The sequence below is a fragment of the Pholcus phalangioides genome, unplaced genomic scaffold (assembly GCF_987345545.1).
Source record: "Pholcus phalangioides strain wild (caught in Gottingen) unplaced genomic scaffold, Ppha-v1.0 ptg000009l_1, whole genome shotgun sequence".
Lineage (NCBI taxonomy): Eukaryota > Metazoa > Arthropoda > Arachnida > Araneae > Pholcidae > Pholcus > Pholcus phalangioides.
The window spans coordinates 20,789,668-20,816,707 of NW_028301602.1; the positions used below are offsets into that span (position 1 = coordinate 20,789,668).

At 36.7% G+C, this 27,040-nt stretch overlaps 1 protein-coding gene across 2 annotated transcripts in view; it reads right to left on the bottom strand.

Moving 5' to 3' along the window:
• LOC149082224 (SPARC-related modular calcium-binding protein 1-like) overlaps positions 1 to 27,040 on the bottom strand; it is a 110,395-nt gene that overhangs the window by 30,133 nt on the left and 53,222 nt on the right. Inside the window, exons 3-7 of one of the 2 annotated variants that reach the window (XM_089235735.1) lie at positions 14,895 to 15,107; positions 9,039 to 9,089; positions 8,292 to 8,387; positions 6,061 to 6,309; positions 1,489 to 1,536 (exon numbers count right to left, since the gene is read on the bottom strand). In XM_089235735.1, coding sequence (XP_089091861.1) covers positions 1,489 to 1,536; positions 6,061 to 6,309; positions 8,292 to 8,387; positions 9,039 to 9,089; positions 14,895 to 15,107 — 657 coding nt within the window. Of the gene's footprint in view, positions 1 to 1,488; positions 1,570 to 6,060; positions 6,310 to 8,291; positions 8,388 to 9,038; positions 9,090 to 14,894; positions 15,108 to 27,040 lie in introns of both variants that reach the window. The other variant, XM_089235734.1, reaches the window with a different exon arrangement.

A 27,040-nucleotide genomic window follows, 5' to 3' on the forward strand; every position in this document is an offset into this window, starting at 1 on the left:
TATATAAATAATTTCCTACTTCCATATAATATTATTAGTAGTAGTTTAGTATTAAATAGAAATGGTAAATTGAGTGAACTATTTTCCTTAGTTCAGGATAAGTTCATAATAATTCGGGTAAATACAGGGTGTCCTTGCTGAAGACATCCAAACGTGATGGCTTACACCAGAGGAGTTCTCAACCACCCTTTTTTAACTCGTGGAACACTTTTTTTGTATTTAATTTCTATGCCAGAGATTTGAGTTTCGATTTTTATATTTATCCAATTCACTGATTTATTTTATTTACCTCGTGCAGCCGTGGTGTCCCTGGAAAAGGCACACGAAGCCCTGAGGGCTCTGTGGAGCTCTGGTTGATAATCGCTAGCTTATACGAAGAGAACCACAGATATTTAACAATGAAAGTGCTGCACCGCCGATAGGGAATCGCTCCAAGTTTCCTATCAAAGTCCCGCTTGCAAGTGACGGTTTTTTGCAGTAGTTGCGCTGACTGCAAGTAGGTGACGCCGTGGTCGGCTGAAGGTGGTTTTCTGTAGTTTTACAATTTTAAGCGGCAAATGTGAGCCGATCTCATAAAAAAAACTTTTTTCCGCAAAAACGATCAGGTCCACAGTTCACGTATTGTACGTGATACAGGCAAACCAGACTTACTTTCTTTCAACTCCGGTCAATTCTCATGGCCAATTTACTACGAATGAGTTGTATCGTAGTGTGCATATGTATTTAACAGACTGAGGACGTATCTAGTGTTCTGTGAATTTTAATGCTGCCATCTATATTTCAGGCTGTGAGTGAAATGGAATGACTGAATATATATTTGTGTCGTTGTAGTTGTGTTGTCTGCGTCGGGACTTTTTAACGGGGAGATCGGCTCACTGGATTTAAAACAGTGACGCATGTTAAATGCCGTGTTCGAACTGAGGGAAATGTGAAGTCTCCCACATGATTTGAAACAGTGCATCTCTGCAGCAGTTGATTTAAGAACACCCCAAATGCTATTAAACATTTAGCAAGAGAAATCGAATACCGTTTGGACATCTGCAGATCCACCGATACATACTCGTATTAAAATTTATTAACCTGCAAATAAACTTAAGAAGTTTCCCTCTTCAATGCAACTAAAATTGATGAGTAATCACGCGTTGTTCTCTCACTATTACCTTTAACTCAGACACCCCATGTTAACTCGCCTTTAGCATTTCATTTGTGAAGAAAATGATTCAAATCTAGCTTCCCCCACCTCACTCTCTATCATTAGCGAATTTCTAAATTTCAAGGCACTCCCAGAATCCGTAATAAGATACTTCTCTGCACTGATTATAATAAAAATTATCGTTATAATTGTAATCTTAATTACACTATTTCCGTAGAAAAGGACCCTTGGATGTATATACCATTTAAAAAGAAAAAAACCCCGTTAGAAATATCTATAGCACTACGTTTTTCATGTGTGAATAGATATAGAGGGAATGGGATATGTGTACTTACCGGCAGGATCGTCATCAAGCACTCGGTCCAGGACGTTCACCTGTTCATCTGAGTTCAAAGACATAAACAATCGGAAAGAAACTACTCGTCACAAAGCGTGTAAAAATGATTCTAATGGACGAAAACCGTCCAGTGATATTGCACATCGTGTCCCGGCCAAGCCGGACGTAAACACTTAAGGACAGACACAGGACTGGCACATACTCACGCAATATACACTCTCACATATACGCACGCACGCACTCACGCACACACACATACACACACACACACACACACACACACACGCACACACACACACATGTACGTTCACGCGCACACACACATGTACGTTCACGCACACACACTCACCATGTACGCGCGTATACTCACTCATTTAGTGGCGTATTTACGGGGGGGGGGCTGTGTTGGGCTAAGCCAAAGGCGGCAAAGTTCGAAGACGAAGAGGCGACAAATTTTAAGAAAATTAGTACATAATGGAAGAAAGGCGGCAAAATTTTATAACCGCGAATCCGCCTCTGCCAAGAGAGTAAGTGGCTAAGAGAGTTTGTAAGCATGCGAGTGAGCAAAAGAATGTGTAAGTACGTGAGTGAGCAAAAGGGTGACCTAGAGCGTGCGCAAGTATGTCAATGACAGAGAGAGTGACCTAGAGCGTATAAACATGCTAAAGGCCAAAAGAGTAACCTAGAGAGTGTATGAGCTTGAGCATATGAGTGACCAAAAGAGTATGAAAGCATGTGAATTAATGAAGTAAAAGAAAATTAAGTGTAAGAAAATTAAACTAGAATGAGAGAAGAGCGGCAAAATTCGGGTAGTACACAGGCAGCAATACCGTAAATACGCCTCTGCACACACACACACACACACCATGCACGCATGCACATCCACAAGTTCTCTCCTCAAACATCGCTGTACGATACACAAATCCCCTCACGTTGTAGCGAAGAAGTAATTAAAACATGATATTAGTGGATACAGGCTGTCTCAAATTGTTTGACAGAGAATATCGCTGCAACCGTTGACTTTAGAAACATAATTTCAATTACAAAATAGTTTTCCAAATGACAAGCAGTTATTGAAAATCTGAAAATTTGTTTGGGTGATGGGAGGCGGGGAGCACTAGTACAGGAAAAAAAGTAGAAAAGTTAACTTTTTATGTATACCCTGGAAGGGGTTATTCAGTTCTATTAAACAGAAGAGGGTCAACGGGTAGGGCAAAAATTCCGCATAATGCTTCTGGTATTTAAGTATGTCCGTAAAGAAGAAGAGTTAGTTAATATTCTAAAAATTTGGCTTCATTCGGAAAAGAAGTTCTTGAGAAAAACTACTCAGAGCACGGGAACTTGAATTATAATCACATTGTATATATAAGCAGATAGTTTTCAACCCTCTCAGCGGCATTGACGGAATATCTCGCCTTCTTTAAAGCCTTTTCATTTCAGAAATGACAAGCCCAGATATTTTGCAAAGCTGATTTTTCTCATTTTCCTATTCTCCCCTTTACTTTGTACCAGCTGAAAATCAAAAGAAAGCTTACTCCAGGAAAAAAAATTGGTATTTTACAGGGAATCTAGTGATTTCTGAAATGTCGTTTGAAGGGTCAACTTTGCATGGGATTGGTATCAAAAAAGCATTAATTCCAGTCATTTTCTTGCACTCGATTATTTATACTCATACAAACAAATTTCACACACAGTCTGAAGAAACAACACGGGACAAACCACAAAACATTTACCGGCACAACAATTACACATACAGCAAATAAAATTAATAAGCAAGTAATACACCAATCACAGAATGGTAGTTGCATAATACATACACCAAGCAATTAAAATTTGTTTTTTAAAAAAAATGATAAATGCAAAAAAGAAACAAATAACAAAAGCACCAATTTTAAAATAGCAAAGAAAACACATTTATGATATGTATTTTTAAAGTTAGGATATTAGTAGTTTGTTTTAATCGATTTAGTTGGATTCCCATCACCTCATACCCATCACCATATTAAAAAAAAAACCATTGTTTTATCTTAATTATCAAATTATTAGTCGATTAAGAAGTTATAATAAATCACGTTGTGGTGTTGGAATTTTCACTGAAATGAAACTGATATTATTATATTGAAAAAAATTCATCATAAAGTAACATATTCATAAATGGAAATACTGAGGGCGTTCGTAATTATTTCTGTGTATGATCATTCAAATAATTACCTATTATAAATTATAATAGTCAGTTTCAGACTCAAAAAACTAGAAATTTTATCAAATTAGTTATTGATTTCATAGTATTGTAAATCAGTGGTTCTCAACCTGGAGCCATATTGCCCCTTGGGATATTCTAGGGGGGGGGGGCGGCACGGTTGAAAATCAGGTGAAAGGGGAGCCCCGACAAGTAGTGAAGGGGGGGGGGGCACAGAGAGCTGCGAAGAAATCAAGCTTTCAAGTGAAATATGGTGGCGAAAACAATGAGACTTCTTTCAGAATCCAATAGACCTGTTCATGGAACGAGGGTCATCTTAGTCTATCGGAATATGTGAACATGAAGCAGGGCCTTCATGTCCATTGGAAGGGCCTACAGAATGAGATCTGGTACTATGATTATCAAATGCAAGCTGTTTCTTCCAGAAAAGAATGAGATCCCAGGACATCAATTTGAACTGGATCCCCGGATGCTGAGACGGTCATGCATAAAACATGCGCAAGAACGAAGCTTACTGAACTCTGGTCCAGGGTAGGCGTGAATTCAGGGGTGATGTGTGTCGGGAGGTTCGATTTATTAGTGTTATTAGTTTTTAATGTTCTACCACTTACGGTAGAACATTTGAAACTCTCAGAAGACATGATGTCGGATGAAGAATTTATAGAGCATCAAACACGAAATCTATTTCCCTGATGTTGATTGTGGTCCAGAGTCGAACCAGCCTATACTACTTATGTATGTTCAGTGTATCATCCCGTATATTACGCACACGAATTTTCTCCATATAATTCGGCTCTTGGGAGTAATGATCACCCACTTTATGGTTCCGTGCCTGCCACAGGGTTCCAGAAATAAATGCTATTTATATATATATATTTTCATTATAAATTCAGTTTTGATTTAATTCAATTTGATAAGTATAAAGAATCTGGCTCTTGAATAAGGGTGGAGGGGGGTGGGGGCTGAATAAGACAGGGGATCCACGAGGAGAAAATATGGTCCAAAGGGGGCCGTGGGCTAAAAAAGGTTGAGAAACACTGCTGTAAATCATGAATTTTCTTTTTCTTTTTTTTTTCACACTTATTTCAATTTAATTTTTATGGCAAAATACTTGTGGTGCCATCCCGTACGGAGACTGACTTATATGTTGAAATAACATTTCTATAAGATTTCTTCCGCATTCTCATGAAACTTACCTAATTCATTCGGAATTTTATATGCATAATCGCCGAAAAAACGAATGAATGACGAAACAAAAAAAGCATAGTGAAATTACCGAAATGATTGATCATTATGCATAATTAACCATTTAATGCATTTACCGTATTATTTATATTCGGAGTGTCCCATAAATTTGTAAATAATTTAAAAACTCATAAAAATTGAAGGAGTTGGAAAATTCGAACGTCGTGGGTTTGCAAAAAAGTTATTCGTAGGAAGAGGGAATTTTTTGTTTTTGATACAAGGAAAAAATTTTGTTCCAAGTTTTGTCGATAGAAGACGCTGCGTGAAAGCAAGTCAGTTATAATAGAGTCCTACAAAATGCAGGATGTATGTGATTGGGTGTATGATCACCCCCAATCACATCATTTCTGAATTTTTCAGTTACTAGCACTTGCATAAGGTTTTCCATTGTGATGTTGACTTCCGCGAATGAAGCGTTATTTTTGAAGCTGTTTTACCTCTTTACGAATCATTAGCTGAAGCTTTACGAACGCTTCGGATACAGAAGAGATTGAAAAAGGTTCGTCTAAGAATGCTGATTCGCTTTCGTGCAGCGCTCTCTATTGACAAAGTTTTAAACTAAATTTTTTTCTTTGTAACGAAAAAACAAATCCTTCTTTCTGAGAACAATTCTGTCAATTTTTACAAATTTCTCAAGTATTTATAGATTTATGAGACACTTTGTACTTGAAATTAACTTGTATTACAGTATGTCATGCAAGTATTAATTAATCAAATTAAATTTAAACTGTATAAGTATCAGTATGTGCGTATCTAAAATTTAAAAGTCTTCGTACCTAATCTCAATATAAATTTCTGAATGATTCCATTGCAACAGGAATCAGCAGAGTTACGATGAAGGGAGTTTGATGGGTTGTTTATGCGCCAAAAAACAGTAACTGCACTGATGTTAAATTTTATCACGTCAAAATACAGCAGACACACTAATGCGGCATTTGAAATATATTTTACTGTTTGTTTTTCATTCTACGGCTGGCACGCGTTTACAGCGTTTATTCCAAGAAATACGTTAGTTGCAGTTTTCAAATTTTTACACATCCAGTAAAACATTTTTGTGAGATTATGATAGATATGATATGCACGGAAAAAAACAACACTTGAAACATTGATAGAATTCCTACTTACTATTGATGTCGACGCCAACGCAAATGGACCACTCGGATTTGGATATTTTCTTATCCTGATCGAGGTCACAATATTTTGCGAAAGTCTTGGCGCAGGCTTTCGGCTTGACTATCTTCTTGGCCATCCTCCTCAGGTCACGGACCTCCCTCTTCTTGAGAAATCGGTCGTGATTCGAATCCAACTGGTCGAACTTCCACTGGATGACGGCTTTCTCGTAAGTGTCTGTTAGCGGATCCAAAACAGATGGACCTGGAACGAACCAAAAAAATAATTTTTGCACTCTGTTCCATGCTATTTACTCGTCGATGTATAGGGCGTCCTTAATTAAAATACCCTATTTTAAAGTAGCCCACAGGCGAAACCAGTCATCAGAAATTTTGTGGAGGACTTCATGAAGTGATGGGAATTTGTTTCAGGGGAAAAAATTAGTTGCACATGTCACGAACAGAGGGCGTTTCACTTTGAATACCTGTAGTAAACATGTAAATTTATGTGATGTCACGCAGCAGCTGTTATAAAACCTACAAACATTCGCAGAGATCTTGTTTCTCAATGTGTTTGTTGCTTACAATGACACTTCAGAATGGCCTTGGAATATCCTCTGGACAGACGAAGCGCATTTTCACGTGAATGGTGCAGTAAATCATTACCCACAACTGCCGAATTTGGGACCCAGAAAACCCGCATGCTATCTTAGAGGTTCTGTTGCATTCACCAAAAGTGGCGGTATGGTGTGGATTTACTGCATCATTTATTCTCGGCCCTACTTCTAGAAAGAGTTACGTTCTACAGGTCCAGTGACATGTTCCATCACCGGGAAGCGATATACATAGCTGTTTCAGAACTGTTCCGGCTCTGCAAGCACGTCACTGCCTTGCATTTTTATGCGACACGAAGCTCCTCCACACATTGCAGTGTGTATTGAGAATGTTCTTAAAACACATTATACAGAAGAACGTGCCATCAGCCGGCACTTCCCTAATCTATAGTCTCCCTGATCTCCGGGCCTTAATCCATGCGAGTTTTGGCTTTTAAGGCATTTAAAAAGTCTGGTAAGTCGTGACAATCCAAGAACTTTACCTGATCTTAAAGGCAGCATTTCACGCCACGTGCTGAACATCCCCCCGCACACACTTCGGTCAGTTGTGGAACATGCCATCTTGCGATTTCACCATGGTATCTGAAAATGATGTCCATCATGTGGAACGTGTTTTGTTGCAGTAACAATTGTGAAAGTGATTAACAATTGTTAAAATTGTAAACGTTTGCCTAAATGTATCATTTCTTAATAAAACACCCTCTGGTGGCAACATGTTCAACTTATTTTTTACACCTGAAACAAATTCCCATCACTTCATGAAGTCCTCCACAAACTTTCACAATTTTCTGATGACTGGTTTCGCCTGTACGCTACTTTAAAATAGGGTCTTTTAATTACGGATGCCGTGTACTTTTGCGAACTCTGATCTCCAGATAAAGATTATATGTAATTATATAGCAGAGAGTCTTCAGTACACCACAAGAAGCCCCAAGAGCTTTTTTTCTTGTGACTGGCCGAAAATTTTTAGATAATGGCCAAAAAGTAACATTGAAAGACGGTTTGGAATCAAAAGATACTTTCGACATTCATCCCCAATAATTCTGTGTGTGTATATTTCTTGCGCTTCCAAGGCCGTCATAACAAATTGGGAACGTAGGGGCATCAAGTGATTTGGGACAGCGCCGCAGGTCACTTAAGTGATGGAAAAATGCCGCGAGCAGATTGAATGATCTGCAACTGTGCCGTGTGCCACTTAAGTGATCTATAAATGTGCTGTGGATCACTTGAATGATCTAAAACTTTGTCACGGATAACTTAACTCACGTGGATCTGCATCGCGGGCTACTTAAGTGATCTGTAAATGTTCTGCGGGCCGCTTGTCCTCTGGGACGGGTCATTTAAGTGTTCGGTCATTAAGTTGCACCGATTAGTTCATTTTTACAAAATTAGGGTGGACGTCGCAGGCCACATTTGATGACTCATAGAGCCATATGTGGCCCGCGGGTCATGGGTTGAGCATTTATGCATTGAGCCTTTGTAAATTTGGATTCTCTTACAACTCTAAATATCTCCCTAAGAGTTGGTGGTCCACGGCCTCCGTGAAAAGTTTGAATCTGGCCCGCGATGCCTTGGAGGTTGAAGACCGCTGATGTATAGCAATAATTTATTACAAGTAACGTAACTAACTTACTGTCAGTCGAAGCAGGACTGGATGACCTACTGTACTCCGACTCGAATATATCTATGAGATTCGCATTGAAGCTTGCTCTGTCTGTACTGCTACAAGCTGTAATCGAAATTTCGTCTAAGTACTTGACAATACCAAAATCACATATATATACAGGGTGGGCAAAAAGTCCGTAGAAACTTTGAAAATTCATAAAAACCGGAAAAATAACCGAAATAAAAAACGGTTTGCAGGGTTAGGTCACGGGAATTTTTTTAAGACAGGGGAAAAAGTAATTCAAAAACAGCCGATAGGTGGTGCTGACGTACACAAGTCAAAGAAAAGATACACAAATAAGGAACACAATTCCTCCAAATCGTTTATTACATCAGTATTTGTTCCACATGCCCCTCCACCACAGGGAAGGGAATAACACATTGCAGGTGAGTCACAAATCCAGCAATGGATGGATGCTACCTGAGTGCAGCAGGTAACATACACTGTTTACAACGGTGAACTGATTGTGGATTAGAAACGCAAGTTATTATAACCTCATTTGCATATTTCCACCGAAGTCACTCGTACCAGCGCCACCTATTGGCTTTTTTTAGTTTTTTTTTTTTTCTGTCTTCCGTGACCTAGTGATGCCAACGTTTTTTATTTCGGTTATTTTTCCGGTTTTTATTCATTTTTAAAGCTTCTACGGACTTTTTGCCCACCCTGTATATGTAAAAAATCAATTTTAAAATGAATTTCAACCATTTTAGTTACTTTTCTTGTTCCTTCTCCCTCGATTGGATCTCCTTTTGTTTGATCTTTTTCCTAGAAACAGAAGAAAAATTCGATTATAAAATCAGTGGACGTTGAAGTGATCATTAAAACGAAAAATGATCAATAAATTAAGTAATTTCGGAAAATATTTTGCTTTTCATTTTTCAAAATGATTTAATTATCAACCAGTATTTCATCAATCACGCTGTAAGAAATCCAGTTTTTAATGGTTTTTTCTTTAAAAATTTGTTTCTAATATGACGCCGTCCTTGACTTGAATTCGAGCGGAAACAGAGTTGAGGTTTCAGAAATTATGCAGATTTCCCATGTTTTTGTTTTGTTTTGTGTGTGTTTGTATACGAAGTTTCAAGCTACCCTTCCTTGTTAGCTATTTACGGAATCGGATCACGTTGTGTTTGATTCTGTTCCGATTTGTTGTACAAGAATCGGAAAGTTTTGGCGGAAAAAGAAATCATTAAAACCCATTCAATCTATGTCAGCGAATACGTCATTAACTCATTCTGTCTCAGCTACGTCTCATTCAGACAGACATTTATTGAAATGTTACGGAATTTTCTCCATATATTTTCCCGTTGGGGCTTTTTTTTTTGTGTTTAAGGGGTGTCACGACCCCTGAAGTCGGTTTTTCCAAAAATGATTCAAAAACATGTTTCATTCAATCACAAATAAATGCGAAAAATTTCGTATCAATCGGTTAATTGATTACCATAGTATTGTAAATGTACAATTGTTATGGTAAATGAGATGAATCGGTTATTATGAATACTTGCCAATCATCTTGGTAAGTTTGATAAATTTACCACTTTTACCGGCGAAATCACACACACCCAAGCGTCGTTGGTGAATCTGATAAGTACTGAAAACATTATCAGTTTTATCGGCAATTATGCATAATTGATAAGTGTTGTCATTGGTAAATTTTCTAAATACTTGAAATTTTATCGCCATTATCTGTGATTATTCATAATACCCTAGTGTAATTGGTGAATTTGATTAATATGAAAAAATTTCAAATGAGTCTAGTACGTGTGATGAATATAGTCGGACCCTGATGCAATGATACAAATTTTACGATCGTACCCTGATATAATCGTACTATTACTGTTACTATACTATACTGCTTTCAAAATAGTATATCATATAGTAGGATTTATTCTGTTTAAGAACGATGCGATAGGTAAAACGAATCGAATCGCCGATAAAAGTGATAATTTTAAGTACTTATCAAATTTACCAACGACGCTTGGGTACTATGCATAATCACCGGTAAAAATGATTAATTTAGGGAAATTTCCCAAACTCACCAAAATTCTCTGTGATTATGCATAATTACCGGATTTATCGCATTTACCGAAATACGACGCAGGAAGATCAATTTCCTTCAAGAAAGTTACGTGAAATCGGGATCTCAAATGCAAGAAACTGCCAGTCGTCACATGATGCTTAAATTGTGAATTATACTGAAATTGCCGAAAAATCGCCAATGGCGAGAAATGAAGGACTTACAAATCGCTGTGGATTAAAATGTATTCGACGGCTGAACTAAACGTTCAACACGACAATATTGGCGAGAACATCCAAGTTCACCTTAACAACTTTGAAAGCCCAGGGGTTAATTACATTTTCGTGTTTTCATTGAGCCTAATTTATAAATTAAAATTTCTTATACTCCAGGGCTGGAGGAATCTAAAAAAAAAAAAAAAAATCTATGCACCAGAAAAATTTTTTATGCGCCAAAAAAATTTTATCCAAAGAAAAAGGCCCAAAATAATGCTTCTTTAGACTTTTTAAGGGCATGTTGGCCCTCTTTCATGTTGGCAGATATGCTGCTGTAAATTCCAAACATTTTGTGCTGCTCTCGTAGCCTGCAGTTTAGTAACTACAGAAAGAAAATTTTAGGCCCCAATACAAATTTTTAGTAGTAGCCATAGCTATCTGGCACCTGGTATTTACCCAGCCCTGATATCTACGAGTAATAACATTGTAATAATAAAAAAATCGTCAATAATTTGGAGGAGGGATTCCTACAACAGGGACCCGGTTGACCTCTGTTAAAAAGCTACTGCCATCATATTCTTCACTATAAAAGTGAAACAGAATAGAATTTGGTCGTGTACTATATAGTTGCCAAAATATCCGAAAAAAAAAAATTGATCTTTTGGACATTTTCCGACGATTTCACAATTAAAATATTTCCCAATAACCAAAAAACGAGAGAAATTCGTCTTTGAAATTTAAAGAGATAATTGAAAATTTCGATCCCTTGTTGAAGCCGATATTTTTATTGGAATTATATATATATTACAAAAATTAGTCTTATAAAAAAATAGCATAATTTTCAAAACAAAAAGAAGAAAAAAGCCAATAATTTCTCATTTCTAGGAATATCTGAGATAAAAACTATCACATCGAGGAAATTTTATTGATTAAGGGGGCATTTCACAATCATTATTCTCTAACCAAAAGATCTTTAAGTGATCTATTCTAAAACACATTAAATGCTTGTGTGTATTCGAATGAATATGGAAAAGAAATCAGTGGAAAAAACTCCCGTTTTTAGTACATAATCGAAGCGATTTATTATCCTTTTCTCTCATTATCGTTTTTTCTTAGTGTGTTGCCACTTATTTTTTTTATTTCTTGGAAGTAAATTCTAATAACTGTTATTTTTATGGGGGAACAAAAAAAAACCTATTATATATATATATAACTTGAATTTCTTTCTTGTCCGCCATCTTTTGATGAATGCGCAATTAAGAGAGGAAAGTCTCATTCGTCTCATTGCTTCTTTCGTTAATGAGCAAGACGTCGTTAATGGGCTAAACGTGTGGTCATTATAGAAGCGAGATTTGTTGGGAAATTGGTGGGGGAAAATGGGGGAAAATGACGGGAAAATTTATGTGGCGCAATTTCTCTGAATCCTCATGCTGGTTGGAAGAATCTAAATCATCTCGATCCACGACCCCCCCCCCCCTCAAATACTTCGACAAAAATTATACGGAACAAAAGGGATTTTTATTTCGCAAGTCTCTCATTGTGCTTTCCCAAAACTTCCGTAATGATGGTATTTACGGTATCTAACTAGGAATCGATGCATATCGATTTCCTAATGTCCAAATAAATCATAACGTTGATTGTCAAGACTGAAGTGATAGCTGGAAGTTTGGTTGAGACACATGATATTCACACAGTCATTGTTTCTTTTGCTTTCTTCTTCCTTTCAAATCGAACACGATCCGTGCTCTATCGCCATCGGGCAATTTTAGCCGTTTTCCAATGAGGTTGGACCGTCATGGAAATCACAGTCATTGTTTTGCTCACAAGGATTGCCTGTCACTGTCCTAAGATAATAGAGGGTGGACGAGAAGTCCTGAACACATTTTGAAAAGCAGTAACAAATCAATTAAATTTACATAAAATGGTGTGGTTTACACTAAAATACTTGGCATGGCCTAGAGTTTTTTTGTTTTTTTTTTTGATTTAAATCAAAAAATGAGTTCAAATTTCACTCACAGGTGGCACTGTAAAACAAAAAACTCGACGTAACACATAAAATGTAACACAAACAGTGCATAATTAATGTTCATGACAATTTGCGTTGTATAAAACCATTGGGCGTGGTAGCCGAGGTCGATAAGATACTTATACTTTGGTACTAAATGCCTAAAGTACCAAAGGTTGTTCAGAAGTATCGAGAGTTCGATACCCGGTTCGTCCTTGTCGGAAACTTTCCTGACGGAGGGGTACAATAGAAACAGCGGCGTACCACAGAAAAAGATTGCTATCGCAGGGAGTCCCACATCTAGGGGTAAGCGCACCAACCTCTCGGTGAGTATAAAAAAAATAGGCTGCCGCTCGGAATCGGCAATAAATTGTAGGTCCCGGTCTAATTAGCCCTCGTGTGCAGAAAATTAACCATGGTGCGACAAAAATGATCAATGATCAATAAAACCATTGCATTTCAATATGAGCGCCTTCTTTTAGCTCGAGCAAGATCCAGGGGCATACGTAGGATTGACCTTTGCAGGGGTAACACCTTCTACAGCAGAAAACCTCCACGCGAAGCTCGTGAGGTCACTGAAGTCGCTCGCCCATTTCACTTATAGTCACTGGATAGACTGCAAAAAAAAAGATAAAGATTTCACATACTACGTCAGATTGCTATATCCAATGGCTACAGGTGAAATGGACGACTTCAGTGACGTCAAAGCTCCGCGCTGAGGCTTTCTGCTACAGAAGAGGGTTGGTAGGGGGCACAATTAGTTTGGGAGAGGGGGACAAGAAATTAATTATTAAGAATTTTCAGTACTTACCTTCAAGGAACATTTTAATCTAACAGAAATTGATTAAGATAACATAAAAAGATATTTTTTTTCAAAATTTTAGTCATTTTTTACAAAGATATTTGAATTATTTTAAAGTTTTGATCATCTTTATTGGAGAACGAGCTTGTGCCTCTCTCTGTGTACGTCTTTGGTTACATCTAAACAGGTGAAAAGGGTGCTCATGTTTAAATATAGTAGTTTTATGCAACGCCAATCGCCATCAGCATTAACAATGCACTGGTTTGTGTTGCATTTTATTTGTTATGTCAAGTTTTTTGTTCAGAACTGTTTTTTAAATTAAAAATAAAAGAAAAATCTAAGCTATGTGGTAAGTATTTTTGTGCAAAAACCGCACTTTCTTATGTTAATTGGTTGATTTGTTATTAATATTCGAATTGCGCCCAGGACATCTCGTCTACCCTGCATTGTGGTGAAGGTATTAGCCAGAAAAACAACATGGTCGTCAAATATACTGGGTGTGCGGAGAAAAAGCACCCCCAACTTTGAAATTGGGTATCTTGGAAATGTTTGATTGAAAAAAAATTAATTTTTTTTATATTTGTCAGACAGCCTATAAAATTTTTTATCACAATATTCCCTGAGTTAAGTTGAAAATTTTATCGACAGATAGCGCTGTCATCCCAATTTCATGTGTGCATAAGTGACACTTTTCGAATTCGGTTTTGTTTTTCAAATTGACATTTTGTTTGAGACAAGTGAAGATACGTGAGTGGTTATGCGTCTAACGCATAAATTAACCTGCTTCAGGTAACAAAAGTTAAACAACTGTAGCTCCATACATTGTTGAAACTACAGAAGTGCATTATTTTGTCAAATTTGGTAATTAAAACTTTACTGGGTGTCTGACAAACATGTGAGGAAAAATTAAACTTGTCTCTCATCAAGATATTGAATTTTGAGATTTAGGGTGCTCTTTTCGGGACACCTAGTACGTGACAATTCACTTCACGTTCATATAAACATACACGTTAGTTGATTGTAATTCTCCGATGTTCGTTTTGGCTTCTTTGAGCGTTTAGAAGATCTTGGCGAAGAACTCTTGAACGGAGTCCCGATTAGAGTTTCTGGGTTGTTCACATTTAAGACTAGGCATTCATAGCCGTCTATCCAAACATGTCAAGCAGAACCATTTGCATTCTCATACCTCTACTAAAAAATGTACGGCGCTGAGTTCACAAAACGTGCTTTGCTTTTGAGACTCTCTTACGAACACGGTAATTCCACATCAAATGCTATGCAATTTTCGGTCTTCAAATGGACTTCGAGTATTCCTATCCTTTTATTACCATTTCCCGAAGTTTAATAATTTTCTGATTGGCAGTTATGAACTCAGACAGCTCAGGACACGCCAAGTTTAAGTATAGACACCCTGTACTTGATTGATTGACCATATTGCCACATGACAATATATGAAATTTGCCATAGTCCATAGGAGCAATGAAAAAGCTATAGTCCTAGTTCTCAAATATGACATTCGGCTGTAACTGACCTGTCCTGCTGGAACAATTAGGCCTCGAGTTCTTAACCGAGGAACCTCTCAGAGGCTTCCCATCTTCGTCGACGCACCAGCAATAACCAGTCGAATGGTGACATTGGATCTCGGCGTAGCTGCCGTCATCTTTGCACTCGGGCACGAACATCCCAGGCTTGCTGCGTCTTTCTTCCAACACGACGGTTCTTTGAGACTCGCACCGACCTTTTCCTGGAAAAGCACAAACAGAAAGCGTTTACCTTATCATTATGGTTATGGCATCCGAAGATAACTGCGCCCAGACCGAACCGTTTCCGAGGTGGCACGTCTCGAAAACGATATTTATTTGTTTTGCCCATGTCGCGCGAGTCGAACGCGGTTTCAAGTTCTATGACGTTGAGATTTTCATCGGATAGCTGCTTATCGTACGAATTCTTAACCTATGGGTCACATTGGCTTCTGAGATGGGGGGGGGGGATTGTAGAAATACAAGTCAATTAATGACCGCACTCGCGTCGAGCTGTTGTACAAGGCACAACTTTCTCTTAATAAACCTATCTATGTAACAACATAATGAGTTAATTACTTTCTCATTAAAACTCATTAACCCCCCCCCCCTTCCCCCATGAAATATCTCCAAGAACTCCTGGTTGAGAGATTTAGCACACTTAAAAAATAATTAATGAAAAATCAGAGTAGATTCAGAATTGATGATAATTTGAAATTAATGGAAGAAATACATAATTTCAGAATTGATGGAAGAAATACATAATTTCAGAATTTATTGAAGAAATACACAATTTCAGAATTAATGGAAGAAATACATAATTTCAGAATTAATGGAAGAAATACATAATTTCAGAATTAATGGAAACATTTCAAGGATTGGAAAAAAAAATTCCAAAATTATTGAAAGAATTGATTGAAAATCAATGAGATCAATAATCTAAAATTAATGAGAGCAATAACGTAAAATTGAAGAGAGAACTAATTCTAGAATTAATAAAAATTCATAACTTATGAAAGAGAGAAATGATTTTAAAATTTAGCGATTTAAGGTCTCCTGCTTGATTGCTTTAGGGACCTGACTCAAATTCCCTTATCTCATTCTCCTAAACGCCCCTGACTAGGGGATAAAAAGTTCCACAAACCAAACATTTTATCATTTAGGAATACTTAACGCATACACGTAATTAAATATCAAATATTTAATTTTTAGAATATTTAAATCGCATATTCAAAATCAAAATGGATCCTAGGGTCGCGAATTCTATCGTGTTGTTTGTTTTGGATGATGTAAATCACAGTCATCTTCAGTGATGTAAATTCGTCCATATTTTATACTTAAAATTAAAAAAAATACAAACATACAGGGTGTCCTGTAAGTCTAAATTCAGCCTTTATCTCATCAACCGGTGAGGTATGGTTCCAATTTAAAAATTACTGACATTGTGTTCAGGAATCACTCCGTACCAGTTTTCAGAGTGAAAATAGTGTGTGACAAAGTAAAACAAAAATCTAAAATGTTTATATTCTCCATGTCCTCTTTACTTCCAATTAGAAAGTTGTTTCCCTGTCTCTTATGAAGCTAATGAAAGAATTCCCATGTTTTTTGACTGCAATATTCGCTGAGAAGTTTGAGGGAGTTGGTGCACTCAAATTTCCCAAAAAAACACATTTTTCAATTTTAAATACTATGAAATTTTCTGCGTCTAACTGTGTCCAAGTTTTGGTTCGATCTGTACTAAAAATCAGGCAGGCATTATACAGTATATACATGCTAATGTTTTCCATTAAAATGCTCTTTTCTCTAGATAAGGAACATTTTTACAAACACTTCTCAATCAAATGTCTTGAAACTTTGTGTGTGTCTCAACACTATGGTGTTACGTACTTTAACACGAGGATTGTTTATTAAAAGTATTTTTAAAAATTATGTCACAAAATATGGGTCAATTTTTGTGATTTTTGAAAAAGTTTCATGTTGTTGAAGTTAAAATTCGAAGAAAAAAAATAACCAATAATTAAAATCCTGAAACCTCGCATTAAATTGCACAAAAATATTTATAGTATTTGAGAGAAAAAAGTTGAGTACCTGAAGTGAATAGAAAATCTTTAAATGTTCCTTACCGACTACCTTTCTTGTCACTTTTCTTTAAAATGGTTCTGTAGTAAATTTTAAATACATTTTTTGATAGAAAGTGTCTCGAAATGGTGAAAACAGTGACAAATTTTGGTCTATCTATTATATTTTCTATGAAAAAGTCGTTTTTATGTCAAATTTTAGGCAAAATTCATGTGATATTCGAAACACGATTTTGCAAAAAATTTTATTAATGAAATGCTTTGTGATTTCCACAGTGCATTTAGCTAGTAATGTTGCAGGTTATGAACTAAAATTTAAAGGATTGCATGATATGCTCATAAGTTACACCAAAATGTATATATGTACGTGTGAATTTTTTGAAATTTCATCCTACATTTTGTCTATAAAACACTGTAATTCAAAAAATACATGTGATAGACCTTAGATTTTGGTTCATAACCTCAACAATATATAGCAAAATATCACATTAAAATTTCGTAAGGATGCAATGCATCAATTTTTACAAATCATGTCACAAAGTCAAGTAAAATGTCAAAAATAGCATTCTTCGTAGAACACGTTTTAAGTCTTTATTCACGTATTACTTGTATGTAAAAACGCAACACTAAAGTGAACGTAACTTTGATTCTAAGCATCATATAAACAAAACAAGGCCCGTTTTGGAATCACAACAAATAGTGCTTTTATAAAAAATAAAAAAAATGAAAATCCATATTTTCTTATAAAATGACGTTTTCAACGTAGTCGGATACCTTAAAGAGGGAGATTGATTTTTTCGTAGGAAAGCATGGGGTGTCAAGATCGTGCTCCAAACCCCTTTGAAACATGAGGTTTTTTTACCTCAGGAGAGACAGAGCAACAACTTGGCATTTTTAATTGGGTTGCTATATTTTTGAAATAAATGACATCCACATTTTTATGGACATCTTTTCTCAGCCACCTCGTTGGGCATTTTGCCTGTTGTGGCGTTGTATTTGTATTTGTATATAACTTTTTAATTGGAAGTTAGAGGACACGGGGGCCGATAAAAATTTAGGCTTCTTATTTTCTGACACGCTGTATTTCCACTGTCAAAACTGTTATGGCGTGATTTCTGAATACATTTTCAGCATTTTTTTCAATCAGAACAATACGTCCACAACCAACGGTAGAGATAAAGGCCGAATTTTAGGACTTGCAGGACACTCTGTATAAGAAAATTCTGTACAAAATTGATATGCTAAGACTTGCCTGTGACAGTCAAATGGCTGATTTACCGAGTTTAAGGTCGTTCATCCTTCAGATAACGTGAAATCACATAAGAAGATAATGAAGGTGAACATTCTTCAACGGGGAAGAAAGAAAATCAGCGCAATCAAAAAATCAGTGAGTACCGTAGTCTCGAATATAAAACATTGTAGATTTTTCTGTTCGTTTATCCTAGACTGTAGATTCCATAATGAGTGAAAGCCCTCCACACAGCGGAAAACTTGTTATTACGCACACCAGCACAACCACAATTCATGGCGACCTTGCACGACGAGGACAGAACTTTTGTTGTTTAAAAAACTTTTTCGCACAAAACAACGCTGACAGAAACATTAACTTTCTCTATGTTTACTTTAATGGTGCTTGATTAATGGTGAATTAACGAGATGGGTGCTCTTTCAGAAAAGGGGCGAACGGAGGACGCGCGCGTGCACGTCAACAACAGCACCGGGATTCTAAATTAACTCGTCTCCATCTATCTCTTTGTTCCCGAGGATGATTTTAGTGCGTTCATTAGTTTTCTCTCGTGTCCCGCCACCCACTTCTTATTCCCCCTTATGCTTTTCATTAGCAAAACGAACGAGAGAGAGAGAGTGTTTTCCCTGGCGTGTGTCTTGCGAGATTTGTCAAAGGCAAGAAGCAATTAGGTTCTCATCATCGCAATGTTGCCTGAATCTTCCGAGAACACAGACTCTCTCTCTCTCTCTCTCTCTGTCTCTTCATCATGATGATGGCCATGACTTGTCCCGTCGTCTCTTCAGAAACTCACTTTGACGGCAGTCTTGTGTCAGCATCCACTGACTGTCACCTTCAGCTTTGGAGAGGATTCGCTAACAAGATGACGTGGATTATATTTTATGTACTTCCCATCTAGAATTTTCCCTCTAGTGTAAAGACAGTGGAGTACTTTAATGCCTCTTACTGGGAAACACATTAATTTTTTCTGGGAGGAGCAGTGATTTTTTGACACATTTCAGAAAAAAAAAATCGGTAATTTTTCAATAAAATTAGTTTCTTTAGAAAAGTTTATTAACACTTTGAGCGGCAAATCACTTGAGATCACCCCAAAAATGCTATATTACTGCATTAAAAAAGTTCCGGAACTTATTTCATTACGGCAGAATGATAGTACAGTTAGAACCTGTTTCTCTTTGTGGTGTTTTCTTTGAAGTGACTACCCAATGCAATCATAAATTTCTATTGTTGTTGTTGTTAGGAACCATCGAGTCGATTTCGATTCCTGGTGACTCTATAGATCATGGCTCTCCCCAAGCTGGTCTGTCATTCACAGCATGTCTCAGTTGTGCTAGCTTCATTCTAGTGCTTTGCAACACCTCTTCTATCCATCTGGTGTTCGATCTGTCTCTCCCTCTCGTTCCCTCAATTCTTCCAAGCATTACCATTTTTTCTAGTGAGCCTTCTGTGCGCATCACATCCATATTTTTATGGGCATCTTTTTTCTCAGCCCCCCCCTCATGGGCATTTTGTCTGTTGTGGCGTTGTATTTGTATTTGTATGGCCAAAGTAAGAGAGTTTTTGTTTAATGACTGTTGCTTCTAGAGAATAGTCAACCTTGATTTCTTCGATAACCGATTTGTTAGTCCTTTTAGCTGTCCATGGAATTCTCCTCCTACAGCACCAAAGTTCGAAGGAATCAATTATTTTCTTATCTGCTTTCCGTAGCGTCCAGCTCTCACATCCATACATAAAGACAGGAAAGACCAACGCATTTATAATTATAATTTTTGTCTTTAAAATTTTCAAAAAATTTCTATACAAAGATGTAAATGTGGATTGCAAGGATTTTTTTTTGTCACATTCTCCAGTGTCTTCGTCGCTGCTCGCTCCACTTCTTCCGAATCTGAGAATCGTTGCTCCTTAAGAAAATTCTTTATCCTAGAATAAAGGTAAAAATGTCACCCGGGATGAGATCAAGGGAATAAGTTGGTTGTCGATGCATCGAATACGATGTTACGATGTTTTGACGTTTTCCTCTGATAAAGAATTTACTCAAGGGGCATCTAACGATTCTCAGGTTGTGAAGAAGTGCGACGAGCAGCGGCGAAGGCATTGGAGGATGTGACAAAAAAAAAAAGCTTGCAACATCCGCATTTACATCTTTGTACGAACAACGGCAAAAACAGATAATTGCGCAGGGTGGTTACTTCGAAGGAAACATCAAATATACACAGGTTCTATCTGTATTCATTCTCCCGTAATAAAATAAGTTCCGGAACATTTTGGACGTAGTTGCAAATGCAAAGTAAAGGGTAAAGGGAAAATAGTTTCATTGAGATAGCAACTCTCTCTCTACAATATAACCGGGCTTGTCAAAATGCTAAAAATCAGTGGTTTTTAGGGAGAGAGATATCTTGTCAATGTGCCTCTTAAAGGACCAACAGCGCGTTTTCTTTCCTCTGATTACGACAAACTTTCAATGCATGGCCCCGCGGACGTTATGTGGCCCAAGAAGCTCTGTGGTAGTGGCCTGTCGACGATAACGCTAACATGGTAACAGAAATTATAGAAATGTTGGAAAAGAACTCCCCCCCCCCCCCCGAACCCCGAATGAAGAAATGTATTCCTGAATTGATGGAAGAGAAGTGATTTCAGAATTACTTTAAAAGAAAACGTTTCAGAGCAGATGAGAGAAATAATTTCAGAATTAATGAGAGAAATAATTTCAGAATTAAAGAGAGAAATAATTTCAGAATTAAAGAGAGAAATAATTTCAGAATTAAAGAGAGAAATAATTTCAGAATTAATGAGAGAAATAATTTCAGAATTAAAGAGAGAAATAATTTCAGAATTAAAGAGAGAAATAATTTCAGAATTAATGAGAGAAATAATTTCAGAATTAATGAGAGAAATAATTTCAGAATTAATGAGAGAAACTGAAGGAAACAATTATTTCTCAATTCACGGAAATCCATATGTGAAAAATATTTCTAGAATTATTTATTTGGGGAAATAATTATTTTCGGGCTTCATGAAATTCATATTAAACGAAAAAAAATAATTTCTCTCAGAAAACTGATGGGAGTTCATTTGAGATAAAAAATATTACAGGGTAAATAAAAATTCGTATTTAATGAAAAATAATTTCGGAATTAATGAAAATTACGTATTTAATGACAAATTACATTTAATAGAAAAATAATCACTCGAAAAATCTGGACCTGAACCTTGTTTTTTAATGTCCTTGGTCTCTGAAATGCCTACAAAGCTTAAGCCGGCGACTTGTACCTGAGGAAGAACTTCACCGTGGTGTTCAGTCGAATCCCGTCATAACGAACGCCAAGAGACCAGAGGAATCATTTCGTTAAAATGAAATTTCGTTATAAAGGAATTCCAGGTTACTTAGCATTGTTCCTATGTAAACTCATTCGGGGGATTAAAAAAATGTTCGTTAAAACGAGATTTTCGCTATAACGGTATTCGTTAGAACGGGATTCGACTGTATCTTTATCAATCAATGGACAACATCGCAATAAAAATCTTATGTAAGCGCCAATAACGGGAAAGTTACGCTCGGGTAAGATGCTCGTCTACTAAGGCGACCGTCAGGTCCGTCGGTCCAGGGGAAGAACACAGATAACAAACTCTTTCACTACCGAACCTGGGGTGATGAACACCACCACCGACAGATGGCACCTTCATTTCCGACTCAACTCGATCGGTAGTGAATTGCTGTATGGTGATATGACCGGTGTTGGTGTGCGTACAGGAAAATTTAGAAATGGTCTGCTAATCATGGGCCTTTCGTTTTATAGGACTTATTTGCATATTTCCAGTGATTTGCTTTCGTGCCGCACCCTCTACCGACGAAATTTCGACTAAATTTTTTCGTCTATGCCAAAAAAATGCCCCTTCGTGAGCAAAACTTTTTTCCCAAGCCGCATCTAACTATACAAATTCCTTTAAATTTTATGAATTTTTAGTTATAATATTTTTAATTATTTTAATATTTAAATTATTTACGAATTTACTCTGTGTATTGCTTCTATTTTATTCATCCAACAAACAATAGATGGTTATTAATGAAATTAGAATCGGAAAGTGGCAGTTGCACATGTCACGAATCTGTTATGATCAATGGACTGCAATTCAGGCGTAATTCATTTATAGCGAAGTTTCAATCGACTGCACTCGGTTCAAAGAACAGGAACTCGGTGCAGATGAGTATTCATAGCCGTAACGATGAATTCAAATTGAAGCTTTGATTATTTCACTATCGTCACGTCTCTCACTCAACTTCCGGACAGCCCTTGCAGGTTCGCGATAACGTTAATCAATATCATCCTTTATTTACATTGAAGTTGCTTCCATACACTTGCCGTTGTTTATTTGCTCCGCAGAGTGAATTTGATCGATTTCATCCCAATACAACGTCTCTTGAACCCCCCACCAACGACGCCTGAATGGCCGATCGCTCAAATTCAATATGTCACGGCAGCTGTTGGATTTAGGGGGCAAACAGCGAATCGTGGGCTCTTCTAATAACAAGGGTGAACGGGAACGCTCATTTGTCTTACGATAGCCTCACAATAGAGGAAAAATAATAAAATGCTGAACGCGCGCGGCCACATTTGTGACTTATTGGACGAAATTTATTGTTTAATCGAATCTGCCGAACGTTTTTCCATTCATGTAGAGATCTCTGTTTCTTACAAGTATTGACATGAACATCTTATCACAGGAAAATTAGATCTGACACCTGTTCCGGTCTAGAAAATTAAGGGGTGGGGGGAATCCTTTTCAATTTCCACATGTTATCGTATTTCCCGAAAGAAAGATCTAACCAAAAAAATAAGACCTGGCTTAATTTTTCAGAATACTCGTATATAGTATAAGCCCCATACGAAAGTTTTTTCAACAGCTGGCTGATGCGAAAATGAATTCAGGACAGAAAGAAAAATTCAACTTCCCTAGGGCGGGGAATCGAATCCACGTTCTCTAACTTGCCGAGTGAGCGCACTAGACTCAAAGGCAACGATATCTCAATCTTTCATTAGAGCTCGTGTGCGCTGAAAGGGATCGTACATGGACGGTCGAACCTAATTTAGGGTGGAGCTCACGTTTGGTAACACTGCCACCAGATGGCAACTTATCCAAAGATGATGTCGATCTCCACTATCCGTACGAAGGTTTTAAAATTCTGGCTGATGCGAAGATGAATTCAGGAAAGATAGGAAATTCAACTGCCCTCTTGCGGGAAATCGAACCAACGTCGCGAATTTTTCATTCAGTTCCTTTTCTTTCCTGAATTCATCTTCACATCAGAAAACCTTCGTATGGATAGGGGAGAGTGATATGATCATTGGACATAAAGCCACCCTAAAAATTAGCCTCAGTTAAAATCGTCACAAAGACGAACGTATTTTGTACATATGTGGCTATGCAGGGTGTATTGTCATGTATCGCCAATGATTGAGGGTGTGATTAACAAATTTGCGAGCCTTGAATTAAATTCAAAGTTTCGAAAGTTCTTTTAATTTCAAAATATTTGTCAAAAAATGTAATTGCTTTTTATTGTGAATAAAAAATTAATAAAATGTTTGACTTCATTCTATTTGTATACAATCCCTAAAAAATGTAAACTTTTGAAACAGTAGAAACTTGCCAACGCAAGTTGCCGAAACATAGTGTTTTTATATGTTTAATATCTCGATAAATATTGCACACATGAAATTTTTTGCAAATTACTTTTCAAAAAAGAGAGATCTACATTTCATTAACTGGAACTTTCAGCATTCCGACACTGTATAAAAAGTTGTTTTCAATTTCTTTTTTATGTGCACGACTCCTTGGGAAAATTTAAGACAATTTCAGTAACCGCGTTTTATATGAAAACTTTTCGTAATTCAAAGTTGTTTCTAACGTCAACTGCTGTAGAGATATCCGCTGTGCAAACAATACGGCACAGCCTGTATAGCCGCAAAAAAATTCATTCATGGATTCATAGACTTTTGCACATCAACAAACGCAAAAAGATATCAACTGAAAATATTCCCTAGTGCATCTTTTGGAGCAAAAATTAATATAAGATCGGGTCATATATTTGTGGGAACATGGTAAGGATCGATATTCAGGGTGAAAAAAAGACGATGCGGATAAAAAATAATCGAGTTATGGTCGCCCTGGAGGGAACTTACACGTCCACGGACTTATGTTTTGTATTGTACTAACAGCACTAATCGCTCTGAGGTATAGTATATTATCGGAATTCGTAGGAATCTTCTTTTACCGGATGGGAGGTTGTATTTAGTATAACGACTGGTTTATTACACATTCTCTCTCTCTCTCTTTTTTCGACTTGAGCCTCAGGTTATGAATAATTCAATACGTAATGCCATAGAGAAGATAATGAAGAGCTAACAACTCAAAACGGACGAGTTTGTGGTGGCAAATACCGTGTTCTCGGAGATAAAAGAAAAACAAAAAAGAATAGGGAGTCACAAAAGAAAATACTACAGCATAACATAAAGGACGAGGTTGGATGTCGTTGCTGTCGACATCTGATACTGTTTGCTTTAGAGTAAAGTGGAACTAATTTTTCTTTCGCTATGATTTATGACACGTGAACGTGTTTATTTTCCTTCTTTCTCGTCAGGTGAATCTGAATAGTAATTCATGCACGTTGTTATTTATAGCAATGTTTCCTCAACCACCGAGCTGCGAGATTGTATATTCATGATCATTTCATTCCTAGACATTTTTTTTTCTCCACTGAATAACTACAGTAGGGCATCTAAAATCCGGACTCCTCTGGACCTGGGTGATTCCGAATTAGGGAATCTCCTGGATTATGGGTCCGCTTGTGTTTATTTCCCAAGTTTTCGTAATTAAAGCAGTAATATACCTCTTTGAGCACTTTGATTCATATGATTTATTTTGGGAAAAAGTAATAATGCAATATAAATGCTTATATAACATGTAAATTGATTAAAACCGTTTACATACCGTTACTGGTTATCAAATGAAAACAAAAAACACCTCTTTATTCTTTAAATATCTTTTGTAGTCATTGCTCGGATCCGAAAATTAAACTTTTTTCTTTTTCTGAAGATCTTAAACTGTAGATATTCCGATTACACGTTCTCTTATTGGTGTTCCGCTGTCGTATACTGTGTTTTCTTTTTAACAGCTTACAGTAGATCTCAAACTGTGTGCCAGGGCTTTCTTTCTTTTAAAGCGAGCACAACTCAGGTTTACCGCCATATATTGATAATTTACTGCCTAGTTGTGCCAGAAGTGTAAGTGTGTGTACCTAATGGTGCGTAATTTAATTAGTGTTGTGTCTGATTTTTCACACAGAGCTGCTATCTATATTTCAGAAGTGAAGTGAGTGAGTGTAATGATTGAATTACATTTGTACCGTTTGTAGGTCTGTTGATTTCTGAGGCGAGACTTTTTAAAGAGGAGATTGGCTCACATTCATGCCGTGAAGTCTTTGCGCTGCAGCTGCCTATAAATATTTCTCGGAAAGATTCTTTGTTAAATTTGCTCTGGGAAGCCACGGATAAGCATTCATTAGGAAGCAGGATGAAAAAGTTTGAGAACCCCTGGCTTAAGGGGTTTTCCTCGATAACTCTCAAAATTCTATCCTATTAGATCGTTTGAATTAAAAAAAATCATTACGTGGCTTTTTTTTGACAGCATTACATGAGATAATGATTTTCAACGCAAAGGATTTAGTGAAAGAATGGAAAATTAGGATGATGCGATAATCTGGTCAGTATGATGGATGCAATAAGAAGATTATCTCATGCAATTTGTTTTAGGTGACCAAACAAGAGCGAAGTCTTAAAAAATGGATCTTTTTCTTTGTTGCGTGCGTATTCAGAAACACGTAACGAACTTCACAACTTAACGTACCCACATGGACTGAACTTCATGCAGTTCGTCCTCTGTCTAGTATCAGATGTGCATTGAATACTTTCAAGAATTTTTGGATTTTTTGCCAAGTTTTGATTAGTAAATTTTGTGTTTTATTAATTTTCACTTATATGACATTGTCATTCGCTACAACGAGATATCTATTCCGATTTTGTTTGGTTGAAGTGACGGAATTTAAAACTTCACGAAATCGTTGAACTTATGATTCACGTGAAGAATCATTTCCATAGACTTCATGAACGTTTTTCAAAGTTCGAGTGGCGGTAGTAGAAGTAGCATTGGCCTCATTTAAAAAAAGAGAGAAAGGTATAATGATGCCAATATTTTTTAAAACTTAACTTTTGTATAGTCATATTGGACACCCATATAAAAATATTTAAAACTAATATTCACCGACTACGACAAAAGCCAGACTAGACATCTCAGCAGACATTTATTTGTAGTGTCCCCATGTTTTCATTATTGAATAACCCTGCATGCACAAATGTGGTGGTTGCGTTTCCTCACTGTTGATGTTATAGTAAAGTGATAAATCGGTTATTATGCATAGTTATCAATAGCCTTAGTAAATTTGATAAACTTATCACTTTTGGTCTGGTGGTGGTGGTATAATAACCAGATTTATCACATCTACGCAACATAGAAACTTTTTGTTTACCTCAGAGAGTTAAGCCCTGATTTAAAGGATTGTGAAATTTTTTTTAGAAATGTGTTTGAAAAAACTTTGAAAAAAAATATATTTGCTGGTATTTATGCTTTTAATAGTTTTTTAGTATTAAAAATGCAAAAACTCCTTGAAAATGCCAAAAAAAGAAGAAAACAAAAATGTTCTAGTCTGAAAGAGTGTTAAAACAAAAAGAGATACATCAGCAGCTGAAATATGGCCAAAAAATTTCTGAATTTTCAGGAC